This window comes from Mercenaria mercenaria, chromosome 1, assembly GCF_021730395.1.
Source record: "Mercenaria mercenaria strain notata chromosome 1, MADL_Memer_1, whole genome shotgun sequence".
Classification (NCBI taxonomy): domain Eukaryota; kingdom Metazoa; phylum Mollusca; class Bivalvia; order Venerida; family Veneridae; genus Mercenaria; species Mercenaria mercenaria.
The window spans coordinates 91457468-91471402 of record NC_069361.1 but is presented as its reverse complement, the minus strand read 5'-3'; the positions used below and the strand labels follow the sequence as shown (position 1 = coordinate 91471402).

The 13935-nt window shown below is 33.5% G+C and overlaps 1 protein-coding gene across 2 annotated transcripts in view; it reads right to left on the bottom strand.

The window, feature by feature from the left end:
* LOC123530548 (triokinase/FMN cyclase-like) overlaps positions 1-13935 on the bottom strand; it is a 135789-nt gene that overhangs the window by 16101 nt on the left and 105753 nt on the right. For both annotated transcript variants that reach the window (XM_053517218.1, XM_053517211.1), the window contains exons 5-9: positions 6495-6573; positions 4783-4875; positions 2969-3003; positions 2219-2303; positions 1475-1564 (exon numbers count right to left, since the gene is read on the bottom strand). In XM_053517218.1, the coding sequence (XP_053373193.1) occupies positions 1475-1564; positions 2219-2303; positions 2969-3003; positions 4783-4875; positions 6495-6573 (382 nt within the window). The remainder of the gene's footprint in view (positions 1-1474; positions 1565-2218; positions 2304-2968; positions 3004-4782; positions 4876-6494; positions 6574-13935) is intronic.

Below are 13935 nucleotides of genomic sequence, written 5' to 3'. Positions count from 1 at the left end.
GGTGATCCTTTAATCCAAGTTTCATGAAAATCCTTCAACAGGTTCAGGAGATTCAGAGCAGACACAAAATGGAAGGCACAAACCTTTGACCTTGAGCTGTGACACTGACATTGAGTCGACATGACTGACTCATGAGTTCTGCACATCGTCTTGATGAGGCGATTATTTGACCCAAGTTTCATGAAAATCCTTCAAAGGGTTTAGGCGATACAGAGCAGACTAAAAATGGAAGGCACAAACATTTGACCTAGATTTGTGACCTTGACCTTGAGTTGACATAGCTGACTCATAAGTTTTACACATCCTCTTGATGAGGTGATCATTTGACCAAAGTTTCATGAAAATTCTTCAAGGGGTCTAGGAGATACAAAGCACACACAAAATGTTATGGACGGATGGAGGACGGGAGGGAGGGATGGATGGAGACCATTCCTATAACCCCCCACCACTTGTGATTAATGAAAGAGTGAAAATATACTGTTTTTTGAGGGGATGGAATAAAATGTACGGGTTTTTGTGTGAGCATGTTTGGTTGTGCCTATATTTGTTCATGTGTGTCTAGGGGAATCCTAGATAAAAATCACAAGTGCACAGAAGACATGGTGAATAACATTTTGTCTGTAAATTCTATTTAGTGGATTCAAATTGTCCAAAAAGGTGAGTAAAACCTGGTATGGGAACTTGTCTAATGATCCTTAATGCTTGTTTTAAGTTTCTAAATAATATCTGTTACAGAGAAATTCAAGGAAAACAATACAGAAATGATGGGAAGGGAAGTGCAAAGACAGAAATAATTTTGTTAAAAGAAAAATGAGAATTATGAAACATGGTATGTGAACTTATCTCATCATCTTTAAAGCCTGTTATAAGCTTCAGAGTAATATCTGTTTCATTGCCTGAGTTATTCACAGAAGACAACTTGTGAAGGGCAGCACAAAGTGAGTTTTATATAGCCTCCCCACCACACCTTGTCTGGTGGGGATAAAATTAGAGTGTTGAATAATACATAGAGATATGACTGGTGGTCTGCTACCCTAAAAATGATGCATACCTGCTTTTGTTTGCACACTAAACCCTACTTATGATTCTGATAAATGAAGTTTACCATCATTGGAATATAAACACCAGAACAGTCACATGTCCTGCAGAAAGCATTCAATCAGTGCAAAAGTGTGAGAAAAGCACCCTCTCTAAAAGGAAATGTGCAAAAAAATGAAAAAAAATCAGATGTATTTAATATTGACTTCTTTCAACTGCACCGTAGTAACATATTCTGACCAAATTAGAGAAGTTATTCTTACAAGGTGGTTGGATGTTGACAAAGCATACTATAAGTACTACTGGAGAGTTGTTCCCCTTTTCTGAATTGCATCTAACGGTTTTTAAAGACACCAGAAAACTTCTGTCCAGGATAAACTCATTTACAAATCACAAGGTATAATAGAATGGGTATACATGTAGTATGACAATTTACCAAGATACTGAATGGTTTCCTTGGCAATCACATTCATCTCGAGAACTGACATTCCTCCCAGGTTGTTGATCATACATGCTACCCTGTCACCTATATATATAAAAACATGGTATATATCTGTATGGTACATTATAACTCTAAAATTCATAACCACATTTTTAATGAAAACACCATTTAAATATATTTTAAATGCCTTTTGTTTACCATTCTTCAAGTCTAATCTCGTCTCTACTTAGCTCAATATTATTTTCTAAAAACTTTCTATTATGTTTAGTGTTAAATGTGTATAATCCTTAAAACTCGTTATAAGTAAAATATGTACAGTGGATATCAAAGGAACAAGCAGTATATTACTTTGCAAAAATTACACGGACTTGGCAACAAAAATCGAAACCCCGGCAGCGAGTTAAAACTCATCATCCACTTCATATTGCTTCTTCAATGATAGTGATTTACTTTATATCAGTATAGGAGGTGTTGAAATTTAAAGAACAACAAGAGAACATTGCTACTGGCTTACTATATATTTACCTTCTATACTTCAACCCTTGTGTACCAACATGCAACTTTATTTCAAATCATATAAATATGGTAAAATGTTCAAAACACATTACACATTTTTCTTCTCCTCAGATGTAAAGCAATGTATAAGAATTTCACACATGGCCTGCTTTAACAAAACTTTCCTGTTTTACATAGTTGATAATTATGTTGTAAAAAGTACCTCTTCCAGAAATCACATACCTTTTTTGACTGGCAGATGTGTACTGTTCTCCGGGTTTGTCATGTGATCTATCATCACCTTCACAGTTTCCTTGGCAGTCAGTAACTGTAAATAGTGTAAATATACAAGTCACTCATCCCGGCGACCTTGTCGAATTGACCTTGCTTCTGATAAAGTTTGGTGAACATCCATTCATTCAAAGTGATTTAAAGCTTTTTCTACTTTATCTGCTATGGTAACCCTTAAAGGGGCCATGCAGAACCATTGAGTAAACTAGAGAGAGGACCATACAAGGATTGGATGGGATCGTATCCATCTAGCGGTTCATATGAAGAAAATTGTTTCAAAGTTTTTCTATTTCAAGCTCTGGTTGCCCCTAAAAGGGACCTAGCAAAACCTTTGAACAAACCTGAGAGAGGTTTATACAATAAGCCTATATACAGACCAGGTTTTGTAAAGATCTATCATGTGCTTCTGGAGAATACATCATTTAAACACGCAGATGAAACTTTACCTTGCCCAGCTGTCTGACCATTCCTTCACAAACAAAGGAGGAATTAGAACTATCTAACATAATCATTGAAATTTTGGCTTGAACATGAGACATGAGTGTTCGATTTGCATTTGTATCAGAATTCCAATTTTGTCATTTCAAATAAAATACTTGATAAAAATATTGCCAGTTGTTAATCTAGGTTAAAATTTAACAGTTTCCTTACTTAAGTACCTTGCACGAAAACAAACTTTTGCAACCATGTTGTTTCACTTACTTTAATCCTTTTAACTCCTGCTTCACCATGGAGCCCTAAAAATGAACAGGCAGTTTGTTTTGAAAACACAACCAGTATAGTATACTAATAAACTAGAACACTAAGCATTACTAATATTATTAGAAGACATAGGGCAACTGCATTGTATGGCATTCTAGCATAAAACTGCTGTTATTGTCACTTCTCTGGGGTGTAGAGAAAACATGTGTTAACAGAGAGATTCTTGCGCTCATGTGCTGTTATAACATCTTTTTATATATGCACCTTCCGTGGCAAAGCGTAAACGTTTTGTTTGTTTGTTTGTTTTGGGTTTAACGCCGTTTTCAACAGTATTTCAGTCATGTAACGGCGGGCAGTTAACCTAACCAGTGTTCCTGGGTTCTGTACCAGTACAAACCTGTTCTCCACAAGTAACTGCCAACTTCCCCACATGAATTATCAGAGGTGGAGGACTAATGATTTCAGACACAATGTCGTTTATCAAATAGTCACGGAGAACATACGCCCCGCCCGAGGATAAAGCGTAAACGTATTATGGCCATAAAATGGATAATTCAAAAAGGAAATGACATCAACATGTAAAAACAACGTAGTTTTAAATGCGCATTTCGTGGAAATTTAATGACGTTGAGGGACAATATATTCATTTACTTGGTTTTTATGCGTGTAGAATAGCATAAAAGGAATCTTTGGTACCCTGGCCCTATCGGGCTCTGGTACCAACCAATCCCTCGAGATTCTGCAGATATTATAACACGAAAAAACATGCATTATCCGTAGAAAAAAGCACTGATTCTCACTAGGAGTGCGTGTGACATTCAACCAGTAACAATTATAGTCAACTGATATTGTACAAATGTAATTCGTTTATTACTTAGAAAAGATAAAGGTAAGTATTATAATTATGATACTTTATGTACTTTCTCATATTAAGCCTTTAAAGATTAAGGACAGTATTATATAAAACTTTACATACATAAAATCTGCCCCTGTATAAGAATGAATCTATACTTAATCCACATTATTAATAAAGTAACCCCTAATTTCAAATTATGTATCATCCTTTTACTAAATTTACAAATACACTCTTACAAATTAATGGATTTATATCTAAAATTCCCTTTATACATGAAAGTCAGTCTCTCAATTTGTGATCATATCAGAGAATATATTATTCAAAAGTATTGTCCTGGCACTCATTAATCTTCGCCAGTATTTCCAGGCATCTTCGTTAATTTACACAATATCTGTATCCTGAAAATATCTATATTACTGAAGTAACCAATACAGTTAACCGATGACACAGTGGCATAGTGGTAAGGTGTTTGACTTCAATGCATAGGTTCAAAATCACTTAAAATCATTTTTTTTGATGTAATGTATTATTATCGATACTGTATTTATTCTTACATAATTCTATGTATCATATTTCATGAATTTTGATTATTTATCTCTTGTAGTATTCATTTTCTAGAAACACTATCAACGAATATTTTGTCTTCTTATCTAAGATACTTTTAAAACAATTTTTATTCGACTTTTTCAAAACAGGTATTTGGATAACTTTCAATAAATGAACCATAAAAATCACGATAAGTTTGATCAGATAAGTGGCAAGTTTGCATATATAACTTTTGTTAAAAATAAGGTATGATCAGACGTAGGACTCAAACCCACAACCCTGAGATTGGCAGCTAACGCTTCGTGCTCAGGTGAGCTAAAAAATAAAACTGCCAGGAAATACTGATTGGTGTATGAATGAGTGCCAAGTCAATACTTATGGACAATACCAATTCAGAGAGAGAAATACAGACCTAATCCAAGCTCCATTTCATCTGGCTGTACAGTAAAAAGTGGACCATTGGATCCTGGTGTCGAACAAGCTCCTAGTGCCAGCCCTATTGTACCTGTAATAAAACATTACACTGAAATTGTGCCGTAAATCACATACTTTTAATCCGGCATAGTTTTCAACTGAAATAAACAGAATACAGAGGAGCAAATGTCAATATTTAGAACAATATTGTATTTTAGTTTTCAGACGTTAGAACTTTTAAATTCAGTTGGCAAATGCAAAATCACACCATATGAGCATACAATGTATTTCTGCTAAAAATTTGTAGAATACATATTAGAAAGGACCACAGATGGACCACAATGGAAACAACTGAAATTTCTTGTGTTATCCTCGGTACTGGTGTGCATGTCATGGTCTTTAACATGTGAATATAATTCTGCTATTAATTTTGCTGATATTTATGCATTTTGTTATTGCCATGCTATGTCACTTGTTACCTAAAAAACTTACTAAGGTGAACTGCAATAAAGTTAGTCCTTGACCTTGGACCTTATAACCTTGGTTGTGCACTCTGCATGTCATCTTTATAATGTACACAACTGATTAACTGAACATCATTTCGGTGGTTAAGAAGATATGGGATCAGCATAGCTATTTCATCTTTGACTCCTAAGTGTGGCCATGTCCTTGAACTTAATGACCTGGGCCATATGCTCTGCACAGCATCTTGATGAGGCAAACAATTGATGCTTGTTTTATGAAAATCTTGCAAGCTAAAATTTAGACCATAAAAAATATGGAGCATAAACAAAGTTAAGTAATTTGACCTTTATCATCCAAGTGTGACTTTGACCTTGGACGTAGTGACCTGGGTTTTACGCCCTGCACATCATCTTGTTAAGGTTAAAAACTGATGCTAGTTTTGAGAAAATCATCCCAGTGCTTTAGCAGATATTGAGAAAATATATGTCCAGAAAGTTAGGGACAAGAAAAATAATTATTTTTACAGATTTCAGGTGTGTCCCAAGAATAAGGGTGTCCCAAGACTTAGGGCAAATCTATTTAACCTTTAGCCTGCTTTGCCTTTGCAACCAGTGCAGACCAAGATTAGTCTGCACATCTGTGCTGGCTAATCATGATCTGCACTGTTCGCTATTCAGTCAGTAAATTTTCAGTGAACATCCCTTTGAATAATAAATAGTATTGCCCAAATTGAATGACAGATCAGTCCATTTTAGAAATTTAGCAGGATAAAGGTTAACTAAGTATGTCAGTAAAATGTGAGAAATGTCATTTCTACAATGATTTAAATGATTTTTGACTTTTGTCCATAACTTTTACCAGTGTACCTTTAACCCTTATCATGCTGGACACAACTGATTCCGCCTTTGCAACCAGGGCATCATGATGAGCCTGCACATCCATGCAGTCTGACCATGATCTGCACTGTTTGCCATTCAGTCAGTATCTTTTTGGTAAGCACCCCTTTTAACAGTTAATGATACTGTCAAAACTGAAAGAAGGACAAGTTCATTATAGAAATTCAGGGTAAAGTTTGTAAGGATTAATCCTTATCCTGCTGAATTTCTATTATAAACTTGTACAAACAGTATTATACAGATACTTGTTATTTTCATACACTAAAAGAGAGAAATAAAATCAATTTGTATATACACAGTCATGTTAAAGCATGTTCATGCAGATGAAAATGTATGACAGTAAGCATACCCATGTTGTCTACAGCTAGCTGTGATAACTTTGTGACCTCATCAAGACTTCTGCCTTCTTCTGCAAGAGCACCCGCTATCTGTAACATGTAACAGCAGACATTCACATTTATAAATAACACAGTAGAAATAATATATTGCACATGTTTTTTGTTTGTTTTTATTTTTTATAAGAGATGTTTTATTTTGTTTATTGACATGGAACTCATTATCATTCCCATATATTTCCATTAATTAATTTTCGGTGTTAAAACCTAAATAATTTTATAACAATATAACTATCAAGTACCAGTTTACATTTCTTAACTGACATGAAGTTGCACATGAGGGCAAAATGATTAGCTGCTAAATCTCAGGGTTGAAAATCTTAAAGCGACTAACCAACACACTGTGGTGTCAGATTTTAAAATATCAAACTTTTGCTATATTCACCTACATGCTGCCTATTTGATGTTTTAAGAATGTATTTTTCATCAAATTCTGTTGAAAATCTTTTGATTTTCATCTTTAAAGCGACTAATCCACACATCGTGGACACGCCGACAATCCAGAGTACACCGGACATGTTATTGTCACAAAATTGTTCCAGTTCATGTAATCTAGTGGGGAAGAGAATAGGGTGCACTTAAAACTGCCAAGCTATAGCTACTGCTGTTGTAGGGAAGTGGTAGAGTGTCTGCCTTAGGTGTGAGGGGTCCTGAGTTTGAGTCTCGGTCAGAGCTTAAATATTTGCATTCTGCTACCGCATATTTTTGCTGTTATATGTTCTATATTTTTAGCAAACAGTATCATGGATCATTATTTAGCAATCTAAATCACAGCTGAATGTTTAATCAAATGCACCCAAATAGAAAATATTCAATATATTTTGTCCCTTTCATGCTTTTGCTCTCCATTTTCAAGAAGAGTTACATTTCCTTGATCACGAGTTTCTTTTATATGAAAATATTAAATGCTCATAACTCTACGCTTCTGGTTTTAATATAGTCAATATATCTATTTTTGAGAAATAATATGGACATTTGCCTTCATTTCAAAGCTTTTTAACTTCATACCTATGATTTGAAAAAATTAGGTACTATCTCTAACTTAAATGTTTTAATTTGAATGTGTTTGTTACGAAAAGAGCATTATATAAATCTGGTATAATAGTACAATACCTAGTAATACCAGAAAATGTAATTATGATATAAAAATCAACTAAAATTCTTGAATAATACCCTTATGACATCATTAAATACAAAAATGGCATGCTACTTTTTGCAATCAGGATTTAGTTCCAAACAATCAGATAGCTCAACAATAAAAAATAAGTCAGAAGAATAAGTCTGTCTTAGTGACGTGATATTACATGTCACTGCCCTATAAATATGGCTGTAATCTGGCTGACCATGACACACTTTGCTGAAACTCAATTGTGCTTGTGTAGCTACATTTTGCAGGTAAGAATTTTTGACCAGCTACTGTTTTCATTGATTTAATATTACTGTATATATTTTAGTTCATTTTTGTTACTCCTGATTCACATTTTGGGGTTCCAGAATTTGAATGTAGAATAATTTTGTTTTATCTTTCTTCATACTTATCTAATACAGGACGTATAAATAACTTCATTTTTTTAAATTCCTTTAAAATATACTGAGTGTCAGAGTTTTAAAGGGATTTTCACAGAGAATAGTTGACCAAAAATGAAAGTCATTCATAATTATCATAGTTGCAACATTTTTCACATATTACTGATATTTATTGTTCAAAAAGGTTTTTCTTACTTTTCCGTCATCGTGCAGGTACAATTTTAATATCATTTTCCTCTCCGCCTGAGCTTTTGTTATGTATTTACCATATAAACAATGTAAGATAATTAGTCAGACAGTCTACGGAAACGCATATTGACCACTTTATATTTTTTAAAGTTATACAAAAGTTATGGTTCTATCAGGAATTACATATTAATATTACAAAACATACATGTTTTGTGTGATTATAATATTTTATCATAATATCCTATTTCCTTTTTGACATCTATTTACAACTTCAGTATTCACCAACAGGACAGTTATATATATGAGCGATAAATAAATTTAACATTGTTTCCTAAATTTATTTTTTTATGCAATTTCACATTTGGTTTTATTTGTGATGAATGTTTTGTAGATTAATAATTTGTTACGTAAAATTGTCTTAAATATAGATTTAAAACCGGACCACTACTGAAAAAGATATGGCAGTTTGCAATTTGAGAAAATTGCTGACCATGGAGGCAGCCATTTTGTGTGTTTATGACGTCATTTACACACTGCTGAATTCATTTTTTAGCAAATTACCTTTTAAATAGATTAATTTTATATGTTTCTTGAATGTTATATGTAAACATGCTAATTTCTTTCATTATAGCCGGAAAAGATAGAGAAATTATTTTACAGAAATAAGTAAATACAGTTCAAATATGTGTCTAGAAATTTAATACATCCACCATTTTGTTTTTTGTTGCCATGGAAACAAAATGGCCACCATTTTGTTTAAATATTTAAATGGTCATAACTTTCTTATTTTTAAGTCTTTATGCCTCGTGTTCTAGAGCATTATGCATAATGAAACCTTACACTGGCAAAAAGCGTGTGTACAAAAATTAGGGCTTTAATTGTTTTGGAAAGAGTAAGATGCCTTTGGCTTTGCCAGGAATTAGAGGAATAATAGTTGATCTCACTCCTCAGCCAAACCGGCTATTAATTACTTCATGGTGAAAGTTTAAAGTGACTGAAATAATTTTGTAACTATTGAAACTAAATCACCTATGTTTAGAGATCCAGGTCCCTACCTGCAAAAAGGGTCATAGTCATACCCAGGGACCTCTCTTCCAATTTGGGGAACGGGGCCAGTCCCTCTGGCTCTGAGAGGGAATTTTCAAGTCTTTTTCATATGAAAGGGGAATTCTTTTTTTGTATATTTCTGTCTGTCACAACATACTGGTTACTATAACTAATGTTTTACACAGTTTTTTTTCTAGTGTAAGATTTACATAATTATGTTTGATAATTTTGGCAGCAAACTACAAAAGAATTGTTATGGGGTAATTTTTTCAACATATAACTTTGGAGGGGGAATGGGGCCCAAAAGTGTTTTACTGAACTCTAGTCACTGTCTTAATAAAATATCTGTGACGTGTAGAGGGCAGTAAGATACTGTTCCATTCTTCAAAATTTAAAGTCTATGTTTTACAAGTTTTTCAAAAATAAAATAATTGTTCAATTTCTGAAATAAAATATTTCTTTAACAGTATACAGTTTTTTTTGCATACATTTATTTTAAGGAAATTTCCAAATCATAGGTTCAAAATATAAAAGTCATATTTTTTTAATAACTATACTCGCAATATTTATATCATTTTAATTACCAATTCGCATTATATACCACCATGTTTATAAATTGTTTTCATGCAAGATTAAGTGAAGTAGATAATATATTACGCATTGAAAATGACATACTAATATATATTTTCAATATGAGGGAATCAGTATGTGTTTCCGTAGACAGTCAGATTATTGACTGAAAGATTTGTCATTTCAAATAATTGTTATCATGTAGACGACTATTTCAGAAAGATTGAAATTTATACAATGACCCCTTTCTGTTTGCTATAACTGACTAAGAGTAAAAAAAGCATAAATAAATAATGGATATTACATGTATACCGGGATATCTACGAAAGAGTTGTAGAACAATTTGAAAATTTTACTAAATCTCGATCAGTAAGTATTTTTCAGAAGTTTTATCTTTAAATTTTTAATAGTTTTACCAGTATGTCTATGATTATTCAAACACAACATCTAGAATATTTTTTGAGAAAAGCAATAAAATAAATGCTTATATAGACATTTCAAAATTAAAGATATCCAATGGCTATCATTCACTAAAATATTTTGTATTTTCATTTTTAAGTCGGCTGTAGAAAATCTTCATCAAATAAACTACAAATATATAAATTAATTGTGTATGTAGAGCTACAGTCATAATAAGTTGTCATTCAGTTAAAATCGACTGTTTAAAAAACTTCCAGTTTATTAGTGATACAAATGTAGTACACATTTATACAGTGTTTAGCCATACAGTATGTACTATTTTTAACCAAATGCATAATACTGTTAATTAATACACATTAACATATTTTTGGGTCTAGTATACCTTTAAGGTAATGGACCCGTAATAGTGTACCTTCTTTTGAAGAGTATTCAATTCCTTGGACTAAATTTTAAGGAGGGCATATTGAATAAAGCTGAAATGAATTTAACTTTTTCTTTATATTTCTTGTTTTATGATTATTCAAACACAACATCTAGAATATTTTTTGAGAAAAGCAATAAAATAAATGCTTATATAGACATTTCAAAATTAAAGATATCCAATGGCTATCATTCACTAAAATATTTTGTATTTTCATTTTTAAGTCGGCTGTAGAAAATCTTCATCAAATAAACTACAAATATATAAATTAATTGTGTATGTAGAGCTACAGTCATAATAAGTTGTCATTCAGTTAAAATCGACTGTTTAAAAAACTTCCAGTTTATTAGTGATACAAATGTAGTACACATTTATACAGTGTTTAGCCATACAGTATGTACTATTTTTAACCAAATGCATAATACTGTTAATTAATACACATTAACATATTTTTGGGTCTAGTATACCTTTAAGGTAATGGACCCGTAATAGTGTACCTTCTTTTGAAGAGTATTCAATTCCTTGGACTAAATTTTAAGGAGGGCATATTGAATAAAGCTGAATTGATATTTAACTTTTTCTTTATATTTCTTAGTTTTTTCTCTAGTAAGGTTTAAATATTTTTCAAGACTTATCATTGAATTTATTGTAAAAAAAGTGGAAATTTTTCATTTGATAAGCCATTTCTTGCTGTTTAAAGTGAGTTTTACCTTTGACACAGAAGATTTGATAAATCAAGAGCCATATCTGCGCTAAATAATGAAACTTAAAAAATGTTGAGGTTTGTCAATGATAATTTTTGTGAAGTTTGATGTAAATCTGCCAGGAATGGTCAGAAAAGTTGCAAAAACAAAATTTGTGACATACAGACAGAGAGACGGACAAAGGACAGCATTAAATCAGTATATCTCACTGGGTAGGAGACATTACTCTATTCCTGTTTACACTACAGATTTTTGTATGCTGTATTTTCCCTTTTTTTTTCCAGAAAAATGAAAACCACTATGACAGCATTCTCTTTAACTTTGTTGTTTGGACTGTGTTTCTATTCAATGATACCAAGAACAGAAGCAATTGATTTAGCGCGTATGCAGCAGGCATTTGAAGCAGGAGATTGTTGCTTCTTTAGATACCTCTATGGTGGTTGCCAATCACCTAGCTTGGTGTGTATAAATCACACAAAAAGGTGGGAGTGCAGGTATGTAATTTTTCCACTTATAGTTGTTGTTGCATTAAACATCTGCTGAAATTTGCCAAAATGTTGGATTTTGCCGCTTTTTTAAAAATGACCATTTCAACTTCAGTATTAATTAAGTATTAATCTTTTTATGTGTTTTAGATTTCTTTCATAAAACATACACTAGTCTGTGTTATAGCACTACTGTTTCCACCAAATCCTAACACTGTTTTAATGGATTACCACTTTATCATGCAAGATCAAGATCTACCCTGCTAAATTTCTGAAACAGACTGGTCTGTCAATCAATTCAGGCAGTACCATTTATTATTTGAAGGGGTGTTCATTGAAAATTTATTGACTGAATAGCAAACAGTGCAGAGTTTTGAAGGAATGAAAGAATTTGAGAGGGGTTTATCAAAGAACATTCTTGTGATGTTTGATGACTTGGCTTGGTGGTTTAAAAATATTCACACTCTGTACCACCAGACTCTGTTTGACCAGACTCAGTACGACCAGACTCTGTACGCCCTTACTCTGTACAGTAAACCTCACTTATAAGGAACTCGGATATAACAGACAAAAAATAAACACAAATTACCCTCATTCTTACCGACGTACATTTTGGCTTAGTTTAGGTTAAACGCCGTGTTTCAACACTATTTTAGTCATATGTATACATACAGGCAGTTTACCTTACCATCTCTCCAGGAAAGGACCGGCACTAGACTCGCAACTTTCTCACATAAAGATTCATGGTTGGCCCGGAGTGTGAACACTCTTTTCTAACGTCAGTCAGATAGTGTTTGATATACAAACTTCGGTTACAAGGAACTAGTTTGCTATATGGATATAAGGAACCTCGGTTATAAGGAAAACTTTTTAAAGGTCCCAAACTGTTCCTTATAACCGAGGTTTACTGTACCACCAGACACTGTTTGACCAGACTCAGTACGACCAGACTGTACGACCACACTCTGTACCACCAGACTCTGTTTGACCTGACTTAGTACGACCAGACTCAGTATGACCACACTCTGTACCACCAGACTCTGTTTGACCTGACCTAGTACGACTAGACTCAGTACCACCAGGCCCTGTATGACCACATTCTGTACCACCAGACTCTGTTGGACCTGACCTAGTACGACCAGACTCTGTACCACCAGGCCCTGTATGACCACATTCTGTACCACCAGACTCTGTTTGACCTGACCTAGTACGACCAGACTCAGTACGACCAGACTCAGTACGACCACACTCAGTACCACCAGACTCTGTTTGACCTGACCTAGTACGACCAGATTCAGTACGACCAGACTCAGTACGACCACACTCTGTACCACCAGGCCCTGTATGACCACATTCTGTACCACCAGACTCTGTTTGACCAGACCTAGTACGACCAGACTCAGTACCACCAGACTCAGTACGACCACACTCTGTACCACCACACTCTGTTTGACCAGACTCAGTATGTCCAGACTCTGTACGACCACAGGATGATGATGTACAGAATTATGAATAGAACAAAAAGCTTAGCATGAGCACTTTTTCTGTAAACTTTCATCCTTATATAGGTCTATATTAAGTGTTTCTTTTTCTAATTTCAGGTGCTTGCCAATTGAGCACGCTCAAAGATACAGAGATGAGATTGAAGCAGAAGGAGGTTATTAAAATTTAAAAGTGGTGTACATAATTATACTTTTGTTATTTTTTATATAAATATTAAAGAATTCCCCTTTTCGTCAAGCATATGTTAAATCTTAGGAACTTTTGCGATAAGCTAAATGAACATTTCTATTGTTTGAACTGTTTCATGTTGGACATTCTGCTACATAACAAAAATAAAGAAAATTTTAACAAGAGATATTCTATTGTTGTTACTTCTATGAGTTCAATGTCTGCTTCAACACTATTCACTGGAAGTAGAGTGGACTCTTATGACCCAACAGGCAGTACACCTAAAGTTCGAAAAGGATAACCTTTCATATAAGCATGCAAAAAGGAGTTTTGTATGTGAGAAGAAGATTTTTCTAATTAC